The sequence below is a fragment of the Tursiops truncatus genome, chromosome 16, assembly GCF_011762595.2.
Source record: "Tursiops truncatus isolate mTurTru1 chromosome 16, mTurTru1.mat.Y, whole genome shotgun sequence".
Taxonomy (NCBI): domain Eukaryota; kingdom Metazoa; phylum Chordata; class Mammalia; order Artiodactyla; family Delphinidae; genus Tursiops; species Tursiops truncatus.
In genome coordinates, this window is record NC_047049.1 from 36729533 (window position 1) to 36754229 (window position 24697).

At 38.7% G+C, this 24697-nt stretch overlaps 1 protein-coding gene across 10 annotated transcripts in view; it reads right to left on the reverse strand.

Moving 5' to 3' along the window:
* The window catches only part of STAMBPL1 (STAM binding protein like 1), a 47606-nt gene that overhangs the window by 2788 nt on the left and 20121 nt on the right, over positions 1 to 24697 (reverse strand). For 4 of the 10 annotated variants that reach the window (XM_004322005.4, XM_019940529.3, XM_033841909.2 and 1 more), the window contains 10 exons: positions 23042 to 23124; positions 20033 to 20250; positions 17447 to 17522; positions 15619 to 15714; positions 13129 to 13486; positions 11944 to 12068; positions 9850 to 9987; positions 4636 to 4748; positions 3050 to 3149; positions 1525 to 1850 (listed from right to left, as the gene is read on the reverse strand). In XM_004322005.4, coding sequence (XP_004322053.1) covers positions 1794 to 1850; positions 3050 to 3149; positions 4636 to 4748; positions 9850 to 9987; positions 11944 to 12068; positions 13129 to 13486; positions 15619 to 15714; positions 17447 to 17522; positions 20033 to 20250; positions 23042 to 23071 — 1311 coding nt within the window. In that variant the 5' untranslated portion in view covers positions 23072 to 23124 and the 3' untranslated portion in view covers positions 1525 to 1793. Of the gene's footprint in view, positions 1 to 1524; positions 1851 to 3049; positions 3150 to 4635; positions 4749 to 7644; positions 7750 to 9849; positions 9988 to 11943; positions 12069 to 13128; positions 13487 to 15618; positions 15715 to 17446; positions 17523 to 20032; positions 20273 to 23041; positions 23125 to 24697 lie in introns of those variants that run through there. The other 6 variants (XM_073794207.1, XM_019940701.3, XR_002177449.3 and 3 more) reach the window with 4 other exon arrangements.

A 24697-nucleotide genomic window follows, 5' to 3' on the forward strand; every position in this document is an offset into this window, starting at 1 on the left:
TACTGTATCTTTGGTTTCCACTCTCAGGATATCGTTCATTTCTCAACTCTCCCTAGTCCCAACAGTCATTGTTACTTGAATAAATTACATAATCTTTTCCTGTGATCAAGTATGTCAGAATATCATGCTGTCCTTAAATGCTAAGACGTCGAGGACAGCATCACTCAGGGGAAAGTGGGCTGTCCGTGGAGCCAGGCTCGCAGAGCTAATATGCCCTTAGCTGTGGGAGACTATAGACTCAAGTCCCCGTGCATTGGGTAAGCAAAGCTCTTGCTTCTGGAGTCTGGGACCTGAACTCTCCAAGCCTACAAGTTGTCATAGGCAGAAACGAGTCACTGAGCTGCCCACAGTAGGCTCTTTATGAATGAGAACTAGAGTAGAAGCTAGGTGACATGATACCTGTAGTAGGGAAGAGACAAGTGGGGGCGGAATGTTATCTCGTCCAAGCACAGAGTGCAGGGAATATTCCTCCTAGGAATACAGAAATCCTTGAACTAAAAAGTGGATGCTAGGACATGCAAACAAGATCATTTAGGCAACTCAGATATAATGCCAGGAGGACAGCAAAGTCTGGGAAAGCTGAGGTTGGCACAAAAAACATTGGGAAGAGAGAAGGTTAGATCGGATGAGATTGACTTCCATTCTCTCCTTTTATTGGGGCTACATTTTCTTCATAATGTTTTCCTACCAATTCAACTTGCCAACATACTCCGTCAGTCCCCCATTCCTTCTATTAATCTATTATCTTTTGATCCAGGTAAATGCCTTTCTTATCTGGGTACCAGTCACAAATTCCATTCCAAGCCTTGGTCATATTATAACTTGGTATTCATGATACCCTATTCAGTTTAAATATATTTTTCTTCCTATTCCCTGTGCCTCGGTTTATATAGATACTTTAATTATGAACGTTCTTTCCAAATGATTTTATTTATTCTTTTTGGTTGAGAATTATCAGTATTTCCTATACCTCATTTTTTCTCCCTGTCATCCCTATTGACTTTCACAGAAATAGGCTTTACATTTCCATCTGAGCCTTTTTTTATTCCTCTCTCAAGTGTCTCTGCTTTTAGTCCTCTAAATCAAGTTAATGAATCATCGGCTATCTCAGGTCCTCTGACACCTGATCCCTGAGTAGAAGCTCAGGGCTCTGGTCTCTACACTAAGATTGACTACAGACTCTGAGCCAGGATTCGCTGACACTGAAAACACACGATGGGCTCAGCTGTCTGCAGCCGTGTTTCTTCTCACATCCTCTTTGACCACCGCAGGGAAAAGTCTCAGAAACATATGGCCTGTCTTGGAAACCCCCTGGTACTCAGAATTTCTTATGTGGAACTACATTTTACAGGAATAAAAATAATACAGCAAAACATCTAAAGCTCTGAAAACACATGCAGAGACCTCTAAAAATACAACAGTATAACTTTTAAAAATTGTGAATCACTACGTTGTACACTTAGAACTTATATAATATTGTACACCCACTATACGTCAAAAAAAAAAGTTAAAAAATTCCAGACATATTGTTGTTTGCGGCACAATTTATTATCTGGTCATAGTATTTGGGCACATTAATAGGTATTGATTTAACTCCATTGTAACCTCTCTTGAGACAAAGCAACCCAAAAAGAAAGCTTCAAAATGTGCAAAAGTAATAAATATCAAACTTTCTGATCTAAAATGTATAAATATAAAATGTCAGTCATTTCTGGAAACATCTTAAGAAAATCCAGCAACCACAGGTCCATGGGTAAGTGTCTGGCGTGGACGGTGCTAATCTTCGGAACATATCACCTCAGATCCAGTACGATTATTTTTATGTCTTTTACCAACACATGTTTGCATATCTAGGAAAGAAAAAATTGGCTTTACCTCATGATGTTTAACATGATTCTCTTTAGGGAGGGAGTATGGATTTCCTAATTTAAAATGTTTCTAATTTTCAAAATATTTCCACTCAGAACAAATACAATCGTATGTATTCATTTTCAACAAGAAGAAAATGTTTACAAAAGGTGCAAGTAATTTTCATTTGAAATAAATTCTAAGTTCAAAATACTTTCTCTGACGTCACAGCCAGGGAACAGCCAAGCAAACAGAAAAGGACTCAAATAATGTTACTTTGGGGCTATACAAAGCTAATCAAAAAAACAGGATTACAGTTTTCATTGAACTGTTATGAAAAACTAATTTGGCCATATCAAGCAGAAATAATTCAGGACACATTTGATATCATTTTCTTTAATAATCGTTTGCTTGCTGGGACCCTGGAGAAAACTGTTAATTGTTTAAGTATCACACAGATATGTAAATGGAAAGGAAACTTTATGTATAATCAACTCTGCTACAGAAATACTGTCATTCTTTTGTAAGCAAAATAGTAATGACAAGAAATCAGAAGAAAATACAAAGACTGCTTAATTTTATGAGATAAGAAAATTCCAAAGTAAGCAATAAAGTGTTTTATCCTATATTATATTGCTACTATTTCTCTCCTTAAAAAAAAAAAAAAAGAGGCTTATGTGTTTTATAGCTGGAAGTCTCTACCTCTTAATCTCCTTCACCTATTTCACCTGCAAACCCCCTTCCCTCTGGCAACCACGCATTTGCTCTATTTATGACTCTGTTTTGTTTTGTTTTTTAGATTCTACATATAAGTGAAATCATATGGTATTTGTCTTTCTCTGTCTGACTTATTTCACTTAACATAATACCCTCTAGATTCATCCACGTTGTCGCAAATGGCAAGATTTCATTTTTTTATGGTTAATATTTCATTGTGTGTATGTATATATCTCACATCTTTTTAAGCCACAGGGGTGTAATATATAGCGTAAGGAATATGGTCAATAACATTTTAATAACTTAGTATGGGGACAGATGGTTACTAGACTTACCATGGTGATCATTTCATAAGGTATGAAAATGTCACTATATTGTATACCTGAAAGTAACATATTACATCAACTATATTTCAATCAAAAAAAAAAGGAGGGGGTGAAAAATAAACACGATGTGCAAAAAATAACCAACGTTGTCTACTCACACTGAACAGCCTGGGGTCCTTGGTGTGTGGATGAAAGCCCTTCTTTTTACAAGCGGAAACCTCAAGCATGCCAGCACTGGTGAGCCTGAAGATGCCGGTGCTAAGTTTCAGAGTGAAAAAAAGGTACAAAAATTAAGGATCATTTGGGCTTTCCAGATGCTTTCATTTGAATGGCACAAGCATACATATTCTTCAAATGGAATGGAGAAAGAAACGACACACTAAAAATTCTACAGTGATTTTTTTAAACCAGTGTTGTGCTGACGGCCTAGAGGAAGACTGAAGAGACCAATGCTACTGCCAAGTGCCTGAACTGCTGTGTGAGACCTTGGGAGAAAAGCTGAGACCCCATAGGAGGAAATTACAGGTGATGGATATTTCTAATTTCTCTAATACATGCATATCTCATTTTATTGTACTTCACTTTATTGCACTTCGAAGATACTGCATTTTTACAAATTGAAGGTTTGTGGCAAGTCTGCATTGAGCAAGTCTACTGGAGCCATTTTCCAGTATTTGCTCACTTCACATCTCTTTGTCACATTTTGGTAATTCTCACAATATTTCAAACTTTTCCATTATTATATTTGTTATGGTAAAGTGTGATCAGTGATCTATGACTCGCTGAAGACTCAGATGATAATTCGCATTTCTGAGCAATAAAGTATTTTTAAATTAAGGTATGTACATTGTTTTTTTAGACATAATGCTACTGCACACTTAATAGTCTGCAATGTAAACATAACTTTCATATGCACTGGGGAACCAAAACATTCATGTGACTCATTTTATTGTGTCAGTTGCTTTATTGTGGTGATCTGGAACTGAACCTGCAATATTTCTGAGAAATAAATAGTATTTATAGCTGCAGCAAATATTTACTGAGTGCTGGCTGTAGTGCCAGGCACTATGCTAAGCCCTTTATGTAGACTATCATCTAGTTTCACCTTCACATCAATCTGTGATGGATAAGTATCAGGGATGAAGAGACTGAGGGTTACAGTGGTCAGGTATCAAACCGGGATCCCAGTATCAGTTTGTCTGATTCCTCTGCTCATAATCGTGCTATGATAGTCACTGTCCTTCACATTTAGGAAAGTTTTGGAGATAATTAAGCTAAGGCTGGGAATTTTCTTCTCTCTCTTTTTTTTTTTTTTTTTTGGGCCGAACGATTCAGCATGTGGGATCTCAGTTCCCGGACCAGGAATGGAACCTGTTCCCCCTGCAGTGGAAGCGCAGAGTCCTAACCACTGGACCGCTAGGGAAGTCTCCAAGGCTGGAAATTTTCTCACAGCAGAAATCATACAATAGAACTAAGATCTCAGACGGCAAACTGGAATAACATCTGCTTTATCCACTTCAAGGTCATGTAAAGAAGGAAAACCAGTAATTCTACCACGGAAAGGACCTTTAAAAGCAAAAGATGGCAGACCTACAAGTTATGGAAGCCAGCAGGCACCAGTCTCTTTTTCCCAAGGGCATGGTTTGCCTACTTATCCAAGTGCTACAACCTGGTGTGTGGACACACTTGAACCTAGCAGACCCAGACAAAGCCTTACTTGAACCCTCTCAATAGCCACACTTACTCTTTATGCTTCGGTGAACAGACAATGGCAATGGCCTCTGGCAACATGAGCTGATAAGAACAGTGAGTGTGGAGGTCAACACTGGATAAGAACGCAGTTTGGGTTGGATGTGTCTATAAAAAGAAAAGAGGACACTCTTATTGGACAATCCTATTGGACAATCAATAGCTGAGTGCTGGCCAAAGTCAGAGCCCACGCCAAGAAAAAACTCTAGTTATTTGCTTTTTCTTTTTTACCGTCATTAATCAAATGAGGATTCTGAAAATGTCTTGCTGACATAATCCTTCCCTTTATGCATCTATAGAATAACTACAACTTTGAGAAGAGGCTCTTGGGAGCGTTTATGTACTTTCTGCTTATTAGGATAACATAAAACTGAAAATTTGCCAAAGCCTTTACATAGATCTTCATTTAATCATCACAACTCATCTGGGAGATATTTAGTGTCTCAGTTTTATGTACAAGGATCCTGAGATTCCTTTAAGGAACTTGCTTGCAAGGAGCACAACTGTGACTGGAAACCCAGAGACACTTATATACAACACCGTGGACATAAAAGGAAAAGTTTCGCTGAATGTTCCACACTATGCTGGTATCCCTTCATGGATCCCCATTCCCTACAGATGAGGGAACAGAGCTCTCCAAGGTGTTGAAGATGTTTGGGACTCATCTCGCATGACGGGAGGGAAGGGGAGACTATAAATTAAAAGAGCTGTCTTCCAGGTTTGGGGCTATATACAGACCTGTGTTTAGGAGAGACAAACACATGCACCCACATGATTTGTAATTCACAGTAAACCCCAACCACCCTTGAAAAAGGGTTGCAACCACTTAAATCATGTATCCAACATCCCCGTCATGCTGGGTCCTGGCTCCATCACTCCCTAGTTGTATGACACTGCAAAGATTCCATAACCTCCTCATGCCTATTTCAGCAATTGTAAAATAAGGATAATAATCATTTTCTTCATGGGATTGTTATGAAACTTAAATGAGACAATCCATGTAAAATTCTTAAAACAGTGCCTAGCACAGCGATAGGAATCAAAATCATTAGCTTTTATGATTGCTGTTGTTATTGCTGTTTTTATTGTAATGTTGTCATTTTTTAAATTTAATTTTTATTTTATATCGAAATATAGTTGATTTACAATGTTGTGTTAGTTTCAGATGTACAACAAAGTGATTTGGTTATACATATACAGATATCCATTCTTTTTCAAATTCTTTTCCTATATAGGTCATTACAGAATATTGAGGAGAGTTCCCTGTGCTATACAGTAGGTCCTTGTTGATTATTTTATATATAGTAGTATGTATATGTTAATCCCAAACTCCAAGTTTATGCCTCTCCCCCTTTCCCCTTTGGTAACCATAAGTTTGTTTTCTATGTCTGTGGGTCTATTTCTATTTTGTATATAAGTTCATTTGTATCATTTTCTTTTAGATTCCATGTATGTGATATCATATGATATTTGTCTTTCTCTGTCTGGCTTACTTCACTTAGTATGATAATGTCTAGGTCCATCCATGTTGCTGTAAATGGCATTATTTCATTCTTTTTCATGGCTGAGTAATATTCCATTGTATATATGAACCACGTCTTCTTTATCTATTCCTCTGTCGATGGACATTTAGGTTGCTTCCATGTCCTGGCTATTGTAAATAGTGCTGCAATGAACATTGGGGTGCATGTATCTTTTTGAATTATGGTTTTCTCCAGATATATGCCCAGGAGTGGGACTGCTAGATCATATGGTAGTTCTATTTGTAGTTTTTTAAGGAACCTCCATACTGTTCTCCATAGCAGTTGTACCAATTTACATTCCCACCAATAGTGCAGGAGGGCTCCCTGTCTCCACACCCTCTCTAGCATTTACTGTTTGTAGACTTTCTGATGATGCCCGTTCTGACTGGTATGAGGTGATACTGCATTGTAGCTTTGACTTGCATTTCTCTAATTTAGCGATGTTAAACATCTTTTCATGTGCTTTTGGCCATCTGTATGTCTTCATTGGAGAAATGTCTATTTAGATCTTCTGCCCATTTTTTGATTAGGTTGCTTGTTTTCTTGATATTAAGCTACATGAGCTGTTTGTATATTTTAGAGATTAATCTCTTGTCAGTTGCTTCATTTGCAAAAATTTTCTTCCATTCTGTGGGTTGTCTTTCCTTTTGTTTATGGTTTCCTTTGTTGTGCAAAAGCTTTTAAGTTTAATTCGGTCCCATTTGTTTATTATTTATTTATTTATTTATTATCTTTTTTTTTTTTCATTACTCTAAGTGGTGGATCAAAAAAGATCTTGCTGTAATTTATGTCAGAGAGGGTTCTGTCTATGTTTTCCTCTAAGAGTTTTATAGTATCCCATCTTACATTTAGGTCTTTAATCCATATTGAGTTTATTTTTGTGTATGGTGTTACAGAGTGTTCTAATTTCATTCTTCTACTGTAGCTGTTTTACACTTTTGCCAGCACGTCTTATTGAAGAGACTGTCTAATGCTGTCATTATTAACTTGAGGGCATAGGCGCATAGAAACCGCTTCATGCCTTTACACATAACTATGATCTGTTGAAGAAATGCAAGATTTCAAAACCCCTTTCTACTTTATTTAATAAAATGAAGGTAAAATCCATTGATACCTATTTATAGAAAGATAAATGTCCGGCAGGGAAAAAATAACTATTGGTCTGCATAGACCTAGATCAACTGAAGAATAGAAATTAACTTTTAAAGCCCAAACCTTTAGTGAGGGCATGAGTGGGAGGGTCTGACTGCCTGTTACCTGATTCAGTGAAAACCTTCTATTCATACATAGAGCCTTCTATGCCTTGATGAAAAAGTAAGAAGTGTTCAAAGAAGCTCTATTGCTATGGAGGCAGCAAGCAGATTGTCAAACAGACAAATCACTTTCCCTTCAACTTATTTCCAGACTGAATGCACACTGTTAAGACATTCTGTTGTTTGTTTGTTTTTTCATCGTTTCTGTTTTGTGTCTTTGTGTTGCACCTTAAGATATTCTGAGTCCTTCATTTCTGCCAAGAGGAATCACTCCAGCTCCAATAAGGACAGCTCTCCCATGGGAGAATGGTGCTCCAATCCCATGCCCCCATTCTATGGAGATAAAAATGATGATGATGATGGTAATGACGATGATGACAACATCAGCAGCTGATGCCATTTATCACAATTGAATAACATGACAGGCACTGAACTAATCACTTTTCCTGGAATTAATTTTACAAGATGAGATGAGTGCTGTTATTATCCCCATTTTACCAGATGAGGAAACTGAGCTAAGCAGAAGAGTAAATAACATGCTTAAGGGCATAGAACTAGTTAAGCTGAGACGTCTAAATTGAAATCCAGATCCGTCTGATTCTGATTCAACCTTTCTTTCCGATGACAATTTATATCCAAAAAATGTTAGCTCTGGAATTTGTTGCTATCGTTATGCCAATAAAGACCATCACAAAAAGTCATTACAACCACTGAAGTTTAGAAATACAACATGTTACTGATTTCCTTGAACCACAACAATCTGACATGGTAAAATTTAAAAAAAGCAAAGTCTTAGGATTCTAAAATTATGCTAAATTCATTATTTAAATGACTTCATTGTTGCATACATTATATGTACATGTCATAAGGGAAAATCTTTTGTTTCTGATCTGGGAAATGTTTTATGAGATAAACTAACACTGACTTTTCAACATAAGCATAATTTAACTGTCATTCTTTCTCAGTTTATGTTACAATTGCTTTGCTACAATTTGTTTTCCTTTAAAATGCATTCTTGTTACATCAAACTAAATAATGCCTTTAAAATGACCCAGTTTCTAAGCAAACGGTAAGGCGCATACTGGTAAGGAAAACAAACAGACATACAGAAAATTTTTGCAAAGTCTTCATTATAAATAATTTCTTGTATTTGAGAGGTGATTTATAGTTTTCAAGGGGCTTTCACATCTAGTATGTTGCTTACAGCTCACACAAATCGGTGAGGGAGAGAAGGCATTCATTAGCTCTACTGGATCAATAAGGGAACCTGGAAACAGGACGCTAAGAGTCCTGATCGAAGGACTGTACCGGCACACAGTAATTTGCAGGTGGAGCTAGGACTAGTCTCCTCTGCCCTCCTGAATTACAAAACACCAAAAGCTTGGTGATTGTGTGTGTGTGTGTGTGTGTGTGTTGAGGTGTGGGTGAGGATGTGTGTCCTGCCCCTCCTCAATACTTCTCTATAAAGCAAGTAAAATAAAAAATGGCTCCTTCTCACTCTTCAGAGGCCCTTGGAGGTCCCTAGGATGTGCCTGGAAACCCTGACTAGCATCTCATGCCGTGAGATGACTTGTTCCTACCCCAGGCCCAGATGCATGAGACTGAATGGAAAAATGTCCCCAGATAGATGAAACCATGGATAGGAAAAGTACACTATCATCACCAAATATCATCAGCTACAATATTCTGAGCTCCTAGAAAAAATGTGCTAAGAAGTTCACTGACATTATCTCACTGTCACATGAAGTCCATTATTATGGTCCCCATTTTATGGATGATAAGCTGATGCTCAGATGGCTTAAATAACTTGCCAACATTCCTATAGTGAATTCCTAGCAGAGCTGATATTTAAACTCATGTCTTTTGATTTGTAAGCCCTTTCCTGCTCCTATGGTGGCCTGGTGGATGTTGGAACCCAATGTTTTTGGCCCTACTCCGTGGCTGTTTATACAGCGACGCATACATCCTTGGCCTGTAGGGGAGGTGAAGTGGAGGGTAAGGTCCCTATTTGATATGTACAAATACGTTTTTAAAAGAGACCTTTTCAGAAATTTTCTTAAAATAATTTACTTTAGACCCACAGCCATGGGAAAGAGAATGTTAATAATTGTCTAATCATATGAGTTAAAAATCTGCCTAGGTCTCCATTAGACTACATAAAATCATCAAAACAAGTCAGCTGATTTCCAAATGTTTATCTCTCTTTCAACTTGAGATGGTAGGAAAGAGCATACTATAGCCCTCTCCAAATCTGGATTTGACAGATGTAGACACGGCCTAACATTGAAGAAAATGCTTTAAAACGATGACATTTATTCCACTTGAAAATTTTAAAAATAAGAAACTATTTCTTAAGCTAAACTTCCTCCAGAAGGAGAACAGCCCGCCAAAAAAAATAAATAAATAAACTGAAACCCCAAATGTGAAACATACATGGATCCACCCCAGAGTGAGGAGATTGTGCTGATCCTGAACACCGAATAATTCTTCTACATTCTCCACGTCACAATAGTCTGGTCCTGCAGACTGTTTTGGCACGATTAAGTGGGTAATAGTAAATTCATTATGCGTCTGAAAAACAAATAGCAAAGAGAATAATAAGCATCTGACAGGAAAAAAAAAAGCCTGAGTAGGAAGTATAATGTTTTAACAAGACTAGAAAGTGCCCACCACTTACATCATCATCCTCTCACCCCGACCCATCACAATTCAAAAGCAAAGCCCCACACCTGAACACGGATCATCTGCCCAAAATTTGAGAGTCAGTTGTTTGGAGCCTGAAACCCATTTTCACAATATAAAATGTATCATAAATAGGAATTAGCATCCTGGGCTGGTCCCTGGAAGTTTAGCTAGTAAATAATGGTGTGTTATATTACATCTGCAGTGGAAAAAATCAGAACAAAACAGTAGCAGGTTTATTTGGCGGGGAGATGCTAAGTAAATAATTTTGTGGTTTTATTGAAGGACATTTCTAAGGTTTGTGAAGGTTGATGGTCTTGTTTTTAGTTTATTGTTATTTAATTTCGCGTGAAGATTTACGACTTTCTTCTACTATGGTGGGGGGCGTAGAATTCACTGGGATTTTCCATAATTAAGGTAATGTTTTGGATTGGCAATTAGATAAAGAGAAAGGAAAAACAAATTGCTCCTCTTAGGTAAAAGATAAGAGTTGAAAGGAAGAGGGCTGTAAAGTAGTGATAGGATCCTCAGAAAAAAGAAGTCTGTGTGCTGAGGAGCTGTCCATCCTTGCCCAGCGCCATCTTGTCTCTAGTCTTAGGGCACTTCTGCAAACTGGGCCCTATTCCTTTGGCCTTGATTACAACACTTCTCTCCATCCCAGCTCCTCCTTTCATGGCTAACTTTATGTATTCTAAACGTATGTAGTATAAACATCGGCTTTCAAGGAACCCCTTCTTGACCCTCCCAGGCAGGGTTTCCCAGGTACACCTTCCCATGATACCCTGCACTTCCACTGAGAGCACCCAGCTCCATTTATAATTAATCATCTCTCTGGTTCTTTATAAGCATCACATGGCAAAGACTGAGGCTGTCGTAGGTGACTGAATGCCTGTCTGATGAAGGAATGAATGAAGAATGAATCAATGAATGAGTGAATCAAACTAAGTACAAAATGTGGTGTTGGGGAAGAAGCGTCCATAGCATACTGCCCCCTGCAGGGCAAAGAAGGTGGCTGTGGGGAGGAGATGGCAGGTCACTCTCCTTTGCTTGTCTCCTGTGTTTCTTCTGCCCTGGGGGAAACGTGATGATGCAACACTGGAATACAGTAGGAGAATGTGTGTTGAATGAAACATCCTATTCAGTTAAATAACAGTTTCCAAGTAAATGTTTAGGGATGAAAATGTGTCTGGACTTAGAAACATAAACTGATACCCCACAGAGGGTACAAAGGCACTTCCAAAGAAACATTGTTCCTCTTTCTTGAAGTAGGAAATTAAATGTATCTTCTCTCTCTTATCTCCTTCTAGTTTGATATTGTCTTTCATCACTTATTTCTGATAAAATCTTCCATACTTAAATATGACCTGTGCTATAAGACTGCAGTTTGTTGAAACTACTGCCTTAAAGAAAACAACAAAACCCTAGCTTTATTCTGCATGTATCTGAAAAAGGGTGGCGAGATTATACCTACCACAGACAAAAGCAGGTTGAGTTAATCATAGGAATATATGTGAAACTAACAATTGCAACGGAAATTTGATTCAGGAAACTAGATGGTTCTGGAAATCTGAAAGCCACCCTTTTTCTAAACAAAGATTTAACTTATGGTTTGATTAGTTAGTTCTTTACAATAAACTTTCATAGTATCTCTGAAATTTTACAATCCATTTTCTAGAAGGATAATTCCATTAATAATGACAGTAGTTTTATGAAATTAATCTATATTGAGTTAATTTCATAATGTTTACGAAACTTAGGATGCTTTTGCTCTGCTCAGCTTATCACAAGAAAGCCAGCTCTACTGAAAGTATCCTGTGCAGGGAAGATATGAAACAAACACCATACCAGTTTCCCACAGAGTATTCCACAGGTTTCTATTCCTCTCACTGTATTAGATTCTGCCAGGAGCAGAAATCTGTGGCAAAGATCTCTTGATAAAACGACGTATCTCAGTCCTTCAACCACTAAATCTAAGAAACAGAAAAGGGAGAGAAGACAAAAAGAAGAAACCTTACATCCCATCCTTCAAAACTGTTTTTAGCAAGTGACTGCAGGTAAATATAAATTTCAAAAATGAAACAATCAGATGCTCCACTTTCTGTATTTCATTTTAAAACTTGTAAAAGTTGAACATCGACTAGAAGGAAGGTAAAATTACCCCTTGCGTATAAATTATTCATATACAAGTGGGAAGGTGCAAGCACGTTTACATCTTTGTGCCTCGTATCAACTATTTACATGTATGTGTGTGTGTTCTTTTGGCGCAAGGTGCACAGGCTGCATAGACTACATCTCATATTCTATAAGTGGTAGGATTAACCTTTTTTGTGTTTGCCATGTGTTACTTATATCTTATGAAAGTTGGTGATCATTAGGTAAAAGCCCATGTTTTTTGAGATAATTGGCAGTAGAGTAATTTATAAAATGGTTGCTTATCATAACTCTTTCAAAATAAATGGAAATATAAATTCCACTTAACAGTGTCTGCTGGGAAATTTTCCCGTTTGGTGTTGGAAAGCTGCCAGCACTGATGTAGCAGTCCAGGCAGCACTAACTTTTGGCAGAAACACATAACCCCTTTGGAGGTTAACACCCATGTGTACAGATCCTCCTGGGCCAGGGCAACGCTAAATATTTAAATTTAATGACTGAACAAGGTTCTGAACAAACAAGTTTTCCAGCATCTCCTTTCCTCTCCAGTGTGTTTACCTTTAGGATTCAGTGCTTCTTGGTCAAAATACGTGAAAGGAAAAAAAAATGCTTGGAATTTTTCTCTCTTAAGATCTCTGTACCACGATCAAATACAGTGCTGTTTATCATGGAGCCTCTGTTCTACCAGGGGGTAAATCACGTTTCCGGAATTCTGAGGTTACATATAGCAAAAGTCAGGTGATATTGTCATTCACACCACATCATGTAGGGGAACTACCACAACTAACAATAAAATGAGGGGACCCCTCCCAGATGTCACAGAAATATGGTTCCACTAGAGGAGATTCCACGTCTTGTGGGGTGCATGTCCTCACTTACTCTGAACAGCACTTAGAGTTGCAGCTGGCTTTAAGGCCCTGTTTACGGGAGGCGAGCGGCCAGCGTAATTGGTTGCATCACTTTTATTAGGCTGATCTGCAAATACATTCAGCAAGGAATTGTTCTGGTGTGTGGAAAAGCAGGACAAAGCACTCCCATCAATCTGCTCTGACTGCGCTGGAGTTTCCTGGCTTCGCATCTGACTCCGGGCTAATTCTTGCTTCTTGAGCTGATCTTCGAAAAACAAGAACTGCTCCGATTCTAGCTGCTGCTGGCGCATCTGAGCGATCCGCTTCCTTTCTGCCTCTATCAATCTCTGATGCTCCAGTTTTTTGAGAATTTCAGCTTTATATTTGTTCTAAAAAAATGTGGTTGCCAGAAGAAAAGGTTAGTTTCCAAGGCAAAAGCATCAAACTGGGATTAGACAGTTTCAATCTTCTAGCAGACGGAGAGACACAGCTAGATACTGCGATATGCCCACAGGGACACTCCTGAGACTGCCAGGAAAATATGTAACATCGTGGCAAAAGCCCCTTAATCTGATTACAGGAGCAGTTCTAAATCCACTCATATTTTACCAGAGACGGGCCAGGACAATCAAGTTCCCTCCACCCTCCGGTGCTTTTAAATATTAGTAATCAAAGTCAGGATTGTCTGCACAGCCTGACTGATCAGACCATACCTCAGAAATAGTTATATCACCCTGGACTGCACTGTCCAATATAGTAGCCACTAGCTACATGTGACTACCTAAGTTTAATTCAAATGAAATGAAATTAGAAATTCAACTCCTCAGTTCTCACTAGCCACACGTAAAGTACCACGGGCTAGTGCCTCCCGTATCAGAGAGTGCCAAATAGAGCATTTCCGTCATCATACAAAGTTCTGTGGGACAGTGCCACCCTAGAAGCTTTTGCATTTGACTCTATAACTCATAGTGCTGGAACTTTATGGAGAAGGGGGAATCACTAACAAATGGTTCTCAGAATGTGGTCCAATCAACTCTATCAAAACAAACTACTAGGAGTTTTGTTAAAAATGAAGATTCCCAAGCTCCCCAGTCTTAACAAAAATATCCAGGCATTATTAGGTCAAAGAATAAATCTTTAACAAGCTTCCCAAATAATTCTGATGAAAACTAGACTTTGGGAGCTACTATAAGGCAGGGGTGAGGTAGGGGACAGAGCTTACAGCAGTGTAAGCTTACATCAAAACAGCTTACGCTTTGATATGCACTCTGGGTCTTGTTATAGAGCAGACTGGCCTTCAGCGGGTCTGGGGTGGGGCCTGAGAATCTGCATTTCAACAGGCTCCCCGGTGATGTGAGTGTTGCCTGTAGCAAAGGCTTTTCAGTGTGTCTGTTCATCTGTCCAAGGCATAAAGCCTGCCATTCCATCCCCCAAAGATTTCTACATGTCATATACTTGGGATCCTACTGTGGACTAGGAAGTAACTGGTGTCACCAAAGGCAGACCAGGTTAACAACTGCTGAGGCCACTCCTCCCAGAGCGCTCCTGAGAGGACCAGCATGCACATTGCTGAGTAGGGAAGGGAGCTTAACTGGGCTGTTAAATTAAATCCCTTCCTGCTGTTCTGTCCAAGCCGCCAAAATCACTTTTATCTTTCATAGTTCAAATCAAATCATGAGTAACCACACTGGAGGAAATCTTCTCATCTCAACATTCCTTCTGTCACTCAGTGCAAACAGCTCACTCAAACCTGCCTTCTAGCTATACCAAAGGAAGCAGAGAAGGCCTGTGACCACACTCCGAGGTAACAAGATTGGACTGAACTGAGAGTCAGTAAAAGTGACAACTTCCAAAGCACATAAACACATAGCCAAACAAAAAAGCAAAACAACCTTTATCATTATGCTGTAAACATTAAGAGTTCAAGTGTTGAACTGGAGTATCTTACAGACTGACTGGTCAGCTGCTTCTTTCAATGCCCTTCAGTCTCAGACATCATTTTCATTTTCACTCTCTATTTAATAAGAATCCAGGAGCCATCACCCCTTGGTGATATGATTACATTTCACTCATATGGTTAGCCATTATTCCATCTGATGTTATACTGATTACAATATTTAAGAATCAAATTCACATTTCCAAGGCATACGTAATTAGACACATCAGAAACTATATACTGTTCTCCCTACCGCTCTTACTGTCTCCTTTCATTGCTAAAACGCAGCCATCTGGCTCAAGATTACATTGGCAAGAGTTGGTCAAAAAGCTCTGCTTAAATCACTGTAAGAAGTCTATTTCCTAATGCTTCACTTTATTAGATGTTGACAGGAAATAAAAATACCACATCCTTGGTGCAAGTGCTTAACCAGGATATCAACATGAATTTTTTATGGGTTTTACGTCACTGTATTTTTAATTTTTAATTTGAATGCATACGACATTTGAAAAACTCATTAAAATGAAATTCAAAAAATATTTGCACAGAAAACAGCCATGCAATAAATGTATCAACTGAACTTACTTCGCTTTGCAAATATTCTTGGTATTCTACGTTATATTTCTTTAAAAGGTCCTTTTTCAATTCATCTGTCCTTGGGAATGCAATCTCCTTCAGTTTCTTTTAAAAAATATATATATACATATTGATTAGTGGGATTTTCAGTATAGTCAGCTTTCAGATCATCAGCTGAGAAAGAAAAACAGCTGGTATGTGCATTAGAAATCAAGACACAAGTAACCAAAGATGATCGCGGAAAAATCAATCTTTTCTAGGGCTCCAAAATATAACTTTTCAGTAGAGAAGAGAAAAAATTATCCCCTTTGTAAGACCTTTATCGACTTCACTGGTTAGATAAGCATTTTGTTTAGTAGGTACCTCATTTTTAGGTAGTGGGTTTGTAACCGCACATTCCATGGTAGGTAAATTTTATGGCATCATAGTTAGAAGGGACCTCAGAGAACACCGTAAGTAGGGATCCCTAGTCTTAACAGACTGTAAAAAGGAACTCAGGCACTTTTTATAAAAATATAGATTCCCAGGCCTAACCCAAGACCTACTGAGACAACATATTTAGAGAAGGGTTTGGGATCTGGATCTCAAACAATTTCCCAGTGATCATAATTTAGGAAAATCTGATACAGTCCAAGCACCCACCAGCCCCGCCTTTGTAGAGATGAGGAAACAAAGGCCTAGAGGGATTGAAAGGCTTGTCCAATGTCATACAACTAGCTAATGGCCTCATTAGGACTAAAACTCCTAACTCTAGCCAATCTTTTGTCATCCATCCATCCATCCATCCATCTATCCATCCATTCATTTATTCAAGCACAAACAGAAAATGTATATGCTTTTGGAGAATTCTTTCCCTACAAGTAAAAATAAGAATAACCCTAAATTAGAGTCAAAGATCCACCTTGGCAGCCTAAGACCTTGGTTTCCATACAGAATTTTCTGAGTTTACGTGAACAAGAGAGTTGAGGGGAAATGCTACTCAAAGGCCTGATAATGAATGACCCTTCAGATAGTGTACAGAAATTTTAAAATGTAGATGACCATTTGACAAAAATTTGTGTTCTGCTTACAGGCACCCCCAGGCCTGACATAGCTGGTAAGAAAGCTTTTATTCTGTTATGTGGTAAAATATTTTTTGAGAGTAATTTAAAAATTCATACTGTGATTGACTTTGTATACGTTGTTTTACCTTCCATCATATAAAATCAATCCAAACTACCTAAGACAAATGGAAAACATTTTAAAATGTTATCTAAAAGGATATATTCTTAGATAATGATATTTGGAACTATATATGCAGCAAATGTTGATGGTAAATAAATACATTTCAACAACCTTCTTTTTCCTTTGGAATATTTCAGGCCACTCACTAAACACTTTGTTGTCTCATAGGCTAGTACTATAAGAAGAAAATGACTAGAACTTTGTGGCTGCCTTAATAATCAACACTGATATTCAAATAGGTTTTGGGTTCAGAATTGTATGGAATAATCAAAACCAGCCAAAATGACTGTCTCAAATAAGTATGGGGAAATAGACAACCATTCTCTCAATCTCTGGGAGGAATCATAAAATAATTCCTTCTTCACGTCTTAATATGATTAAGTACATTCTTGATCTTTTTCTTTTTTTTTTTTTTTCTCGTTTCAAGTAGCCATCCCACAGTAATGATGATTAAAGGTCTAGGAAGAGATCGAAACATCATAGCTAATGGAATGAATCTTTTGTGCTTAAACTCTTGAGAGGATGAGACAGAGGAGGAGAGGCAGGGGATGAATCAATAATGGATACTTGTGGAACATTTGAACCCCCCGGGGGAGAGTCTATCCCACAATACCTTCATAATATCCTGCTTTTCGGGTACTGCACATTGCTGGTAATCTCGATGGTTAGGAAGCTTTTCTACAAACAAACTGCAGAAAAAGAAAACACGTCTTTAGCATTAAATGACAGGAAAAGCTCAATGATGGCTTCTAATTTGAGAATGAGCCTCCTTTTCACAAAGGACATGGTTAATAACATTATTTAATGTTCTATATTCTTTCCATTTGCCTTTCCATCAAAGGTTGGCCCAAGTATGATTTTGGTATTACAGGGTAGTTAACTGTAAGCACTGAGGTTAAGAGAGTAAAGTTGGGATGCTCCCTGAAGAGACCACATCACTTTGGTTTTTCTGGGGTCTTTGGCACTATATCCCACTTGAGCATCATTTTACTTATGTGTAGTGCTGGCAACACTGAGGATCACGTGAAAATGTAAGAGTTTGGAAAGATGGATGTAACCCCTTCTCACCATTGAAAGACTCAAAGGGTCACTGATGAATCAGTAGTGGCCATGGTGTCTATGTTAAAAACTCTTAAATGAAAATTCATAACTCAGAGAAATGTCAGCCAGAATCCTTAATGGATTAGGAGGTGCTAATTAAGAGTTAATTATTTTTCACCACCTTTTGAGGAACAAGGGACAATAAAAATGAAGGGAAATCAGTACAGCAAACCAGATACGTTGCTTCCAGGTAAAGTGAAGATATTACTTCCACGAGGGCAGGAAATTCTGTTTTTGTTTTTTCCTTATTGATGTATTCTTAGCCTGTAGAATGGTGCCCCTCTCATAATGAATGTTCAATAAATATTTGTTAAATGAATGAAAAGCTCTTAGAGCAAATACTGTTTTTGATCAACTAATATGTTATAACTACTGATGTTCTGTTGTTTACAAATCACACATACACTCATCATCTCAACTACAGAATACAGAGGAATGGTATTATAACTCTTATCTCTCAAATAAGAAAATTAAAGCCTAAAGAAATTACATAAGGTGTGTCAGTTGCCTAGGGCTTTTGTAAGTAGCATAAAGTCGTAGACTTTTGAAGAGACCTCAGAGATTTTCACCCATAAGTCTTTCATTTATGTAGATGAGGAACTGAACTCACAGAGGAAAACTGAATTACCTATGGTTATATCGTTAATGACAGGAGAGAATTCAAATATTCTGATTACTCAGTAACTCAGAGAGTGTAGTGGCCCTTTACCACACTTACATGTTGTGTGCAAAACCCAGAAGAAGGTGAAAAAAATATTATAATTTAGTAACTTATAGTTCAGAAACTAAAATGGAAAATGTGTGCTATCAATAACAGTTTATAACGTCCGATTTCATGGTTATTGCTTAACTTTATAGAAACTTGATTTTTCCCAGGTAGGATGAATGTTGCCAACCATTCTCTAAATTTCCAAGAAGTTAATTAACTTGAATAAAGTGCAGAGCCCACTTTGCACACCATATTAACTGCCTTTAATTTCGCCCATGGTAGAATCATGGATGCAGTATTTAAAACAGTTGATCTTGTCAGCTTCTCGAATGGTCTCAGGTTAAGTCCCCAACTAAACTAATACAATTAATCAATGTGTGATTTCCAGTTAAAACAAAAATAAGGGGTTCAGCTCAGATGAAATAATTTTTGGTAACAGGAGATCCTCCCAATCAGTAAGCTGGCAAATTGGTATAGAAAACCCAAATCCCATTTCTTTTAGTTCAAACTGGGATATCTTACTAACAAATATCTATCTAATGTGAAGTGTGATTTTTTTTTTTTTTTTTGCGGTACGAGGGCCTCTCACTGTTGTGGCTTTTCCCGTTGCGGAGCACAGGCTCCGGACGCGCAGGCTCAGCGGCCATGGCTCATGCGCACAGCCGCTCCGCGGCATGTGGGATCTTCCCGGACCGGGGCCCGAACCCGCGTCCCCTGCATCGGCAGGCGGACTCTCAACCACTGCGCCACCAGGGAAGCCCGGCGAAGTGTGATATTTTTACATGGCTGTTTTGATGGAGCCACTTTCACTCAATATTTTGGAAGCTCTTTTATACATACAATTCTTACACAGCTAAAGAACTGCCTTAAAAAAAATACTAACTACAATGTGAAACCAACTACTACACTCTGTCCCGGAATCAGTTCCTTCCTAGGATCGTCAATTTATCCCCTAGTCGCAACCCATCAAATTAAATATTTAAAATGTTAATGGCACATTCCAGGTATTGTAGATGGAGCTACAATATGATGTCTGCTTTCATAAAGCTTGCATTCCTGTGAAGGAAGAATGACACAAAACAAGAAATTTTATTTGTGAAGAGAGGGAAGGGGCATGCTGGTTACTGCGCTGGCCTGTTGAAAGGTGTCTGACATCCCTGAGCTTCGCCCCATCCCTGATTATTCATCCCTAAGCTTCAGAGATGGTGTAAGGCCGCCTTTGAGTACATTACTCGGTAACTTAAAAACCTGGACATCTCATGCTTTGGGAGATTGTAAATTCAGTCTGAATGTGAAAACATGCCGGCATCTAAGCGGTCTCACCAAAATACCATGTAAATATTTTCCCCAATTTTCTCATTTTGAAGACCTCCAAAATAAAACACTTACGTTATAAATTTATTATAGAGAACAAAGGCATTTTCCAAGTTTCCTTCTTCCAAATACACGGACGCCATTCTCTCCATTTCTACTCCGGATCTAAAGTAGCGGCGCGGAGTGATATCTTCATTGATGGTGATATTACAACCCAGCTTGCTTAGGGCGCGGACTCGCTCTTCCGGGCTGAGGGAAACATCCCTGTGGTCCGGCATGGCAGCTAACTTTTTCTGCAAAGTCGAATTTGAATCTCTGGTTATAAGAAGAAATGAACATGACTGAAATTATACATGTATTTTCTGTACTAAATACCTGACATCAATACCTAAGGAAAGTTTTTCATAAAAGCTAATGGTATGATAAAAATAATTCTTTTTGCTTAAACGTGTGGTCTACACACCAAAAAGATACACATCTCCAGGGTAAACATACACTCTTTTGGACTAAGACCTCTTATAGGTTTCAGCTACAATTATGTGGCAGTTTCTGGGTATGCAAATGTTTTAGGTCACTTTAGGTAAAATATCATTGACCCTTATATCCTCATGGAAGCAAACCAAGAGATGGATTCCTACCAGGGTAGGGATCATGTCGTTATACTTGAAGGGCCTCCAAGAGATGGCTTGGATTCGAAGTTACTATCAGGATTCAATTCTATTCCAAAACACATCTGGTTTTATAAGTAGCTTTCAGGGCCTCCCTGTATCTTTACCAAGTGAATAAAACCCCACCAATAACTCCAGGAAAAACCTTTTCAAGCATATGGCCATTCCCCCCACCCCTTTTTTAACATAAAGACACTCTCAGAGCTTGACATAATAGTAACTACACCATTAATTATTCCCTGACTGAGAAAATAATAATGATTACTAAAAAAAAGTCTGTGATATTAATATATTTGTATTTTATTAATAAAAACAACATCTATACACATCTGAAAAAACATGGAACATATACATTCAGGACAATTATTCAATTCTTCAATAAAAAGTCAGTGTTTCTGAAAGGTGAAAAAGCCAAATTTTTTCTGTTAAAGGCCATATAGCAAGTTTCTTAGCCTCAGTGGGACATATAGTCTCCATGGCAGCTACTCAGCTCCGCTGGTGTGAAAGCAGCCATAGCCCCACGTAAACAAATAATCCTGACTGTGTTCCAAAAATATGTTATTTGACCACAGGTAAATGTTTCAATGACATCATAAAGTTACTGGAAAAAAAAAATCTATGGAAATTAGGACATTTTCTAAAGCAGACTTCTAGCCTCCTGTGTGCACAAAAGTAACTCGTCCGTTTTTTATTACTATACAGTCTACCCTGAATTATAATTATTTGTATACAAGTTTGTTTGTTTGTTTGTTTTACGGTACGCGGGCCTCTCACTGTTGTGGCCTCTCCCGTTGTGGAGCACAGGCTCCGGACGCGCAGGCTCAGTGGCCATGGCTCACGGGCCCAGCCGCTCCGCAGCATGTGGGATCTTCCCAGACTGGGGCACGAACCCGTGTCCCCTGCATCGGCAGGAGGACTCTCAACCACTGCACCACCAGGGAAGCCCTGTATACAAGTATTTTTGACTCCTTATGAACTCCATGAGGGAAAGGAATCATTTTACACTCATCTCTGTCCTCTGGAATGTAGTATATTCCCTGCAACACAGATGATAACCAATAAATGTATCAAATAAAGGAGGAAGAGAGACAGGGAGCAACATGATTATAATTAGATTATCTTTTTATCTGAAGGAAAAAAATAAGATTTATTTTCCCTTTATGGGAATGGTGCTGCCTTTCCTAAGTTTAAAATTGATTTCAGAGATAAACTGGGAAATAGCCTAAACTCTTCATCAATCTGTAGTGTTTCATTTGCATATGAACTTCTTAGATGTAAATAAATTTTCCAGAGGAAAAAGCCTTAGTGTTCATTTTTACATTGACATGTCCACTACAATTTTAGTTATTCCTACATAATGTTCTAGAAAAACACACAAGGCACTCCATAAGGATGACTCCTTCCTCTGCAGAGGTGGAAATGGGTCAGCCTTTATTATCCCACAGTGCCTTGACAATATGGGGTCAGAAAGTGAAAAGTTCCTACAATTTTCTGCTCCTCAAACATACTCTCAAAAGCAACTGAGCATCTGTGAAGGACTTTTTCCTCAGAGAGAGAACACTAACCTATTTCAGAGCAAGAACCAGGCTCTATTTCTTTATGTTCTGGTGCTAAGCTTTGTGTGTGTAGGGTATTCCGCTGGTAGCAGTATACCGCTGCTCCCAGGGCTACAGGGGTAGTAAGTGGGTTTGGGAGGGTCATCAGGAGGAAGGGGAGGGTAATGACAGCTTTCGTTTAGCAAGTCCCAAGGACAGGCTGGCAACATCAAAACTACGGTTTCCAAAAGGTGTAAGGCACAAAGTACAAAAACAGGGCCATGGAGATTACATAACGTTCCTATATTCACATTCAGAGACTGATCTGGGACACACAATAAGCTCATGGGATCCCAAGGCCCCTGTTATTTCCTCTCCAGCACGTTATTTCTTCTAAGATGTAGCTCAGGAAGGTGTGTATTATGTTGGCTGTAAGGGGAAAAGATGAAAAGGATGAGAGTTTCAAGTATTCACACATCTACACAAAGATCCCAAAGCAGCATCTAGGTGTTAAATAGAAAGTTATTTCCTTGGTCATTACCACACAAGGTAAGCCTCTACTTTTTATCTGGGGAGAAGCTGAGGCACAAAGAAGTTGAAGTACCTGCTACAATGTCATTGGTGTTGTGCTAAAGGACTACACTCCTGGAATCGAACCAGATAAATTAACATTTCACACTTCCATGGAAAAAAAAGCATTATTTTTAATTCTAGCAAAGATGGGTTTATTAATCACTTCCTCAAAGGAGAGGACCACGCAGATGGATGAAAACGGCAAATGCTCAACTTCCTGAATTGTGAGTCATTTCACATTCAGTGTGTTTCTGTTCTTCTTTTTGGGTTTTCAGACCACATGTAAAATATTGGTTGGTGCCACCTACCAGGGAATTCACCGTTAACGGCTGATCCATGTTGTCCTGTCTACAAAATGATGGTGTTTATTGTTTCTTCTCAATCACTTCATCTGTTTCAAAGACAAAAAGCAGAGCTAAGGTTATTTCTTGAGAACTCAAGTCTCAAATCCCAAATGCCAGGCTTATTTCTGCCTCAGAAAAAATATGAACAAATTGAAATAACTTATATTATCTGAGACGACTGGAAATCTCTTCCTGAAAATACAAAACTGCAGGTGGTTATAAGGTTTCTTGAAGCAGACTTTTAAAACAGGAAGTGTGAAGAGAATTAGTTATTGCCTAGTACCCAGTATGAATCTGCTGGGTGTTATCTTACTTAGAATACTACGCAAGGTTATAAAGTGGATTTACTTGCTTCGAAAGGAGAAAGAAGGTCATTGTGATTGAGAGCATGGACTCAGACCTGGAGCCCATCTGGGCTTAAACTAAGTCTTACTGGCTGTGGTAGGTAGAATTCTAAGAGAGTGCTGTGATTCCCGCCCCTTGGGATCCACAGGTTTGTGTAATCCCCTCCCCTTGAGTGTGGCCAAGACCTATAACTGGCTTCTCATCTCAGCAGAACATAGCAAAGGTGATGGGAGATTACTCCCATGTTTATTATATTCTGTCACATGGCAAAGACGAAGAGATTCTGCAGATATATTAAGGCCCCTAATCATTTGAGGTTCAATTAATCAGAAGGGAGATTATCCTGAGTGGGAGACCTCTCTTGCTGACCTGGAAGACTCAGCCAGCCTGAGTTCCACAGCAGTAGGGAGATGAATTCTGCCAAGAATAACGGCTCTTGGAAGAGGACTCCAAGCCTCAGATGAGATCCTTACCCTGGTCGACGCCTCCATTGCTGCCTTGTGAGACCCCGAGCAGCGGACCTAGTTGTGCCGTGCCTAGACTCCTGACCCACAAAACTGTGAGATAACAAATGTATGTTGTCTTAACACATGAAGCTTGGGGTGATTTGCAGTGCAGCAATAGAAAATGAATACTCTAGCTGGGTGACTGCAGGTAAATATCTAACCTTTCTGTGCACCTGAATAAAGGGGGAAAATAAGAGTACCTATGTCATGTCATTGTGGTAAGGATTAAATGACTTAGCACATAAAGTGCTTAGAACAGTTCCCAGCACATAGTCAATATCATATCAATGTCCACTATTACTAGAATCTTGATTTTGCAGTTGAGGAAACTGAGGCTCAGGGATGTTAAGTGAATGTACCCAAGTTCAAATAATCACTCGATAAATGTTAGTCTCCTTCCTTTGTATGCTAGTTTAGGTCGAGCTCTGCATGATCACTTCCCACTTCTAAATTTATGTCGGCTTATATATTCCACTAATCACTTATGCGACTCTGAACACATATTTTCTCCTCAGTTCCTCATTCATGAAATGAGGGGGTTAAGCTACACTCTTTCAAGTTACAACATTCTGTGATTCTCAAAAACTTCAGAAGTAGATTATTCAATCCTTCCGTGCTATTTTCTGACCTGAATCCATGGCTGGACAATCCTTCCAAGGAAAGTCACTTAGTGTGTTCTGATCTTTCCCCTTCATCCTCTCCAGTGATCCCTGGAGTACACATCAAGCTGTCGGCCTGCAGGTTGCAGAAATGCCCAAGAAAGAAAGGA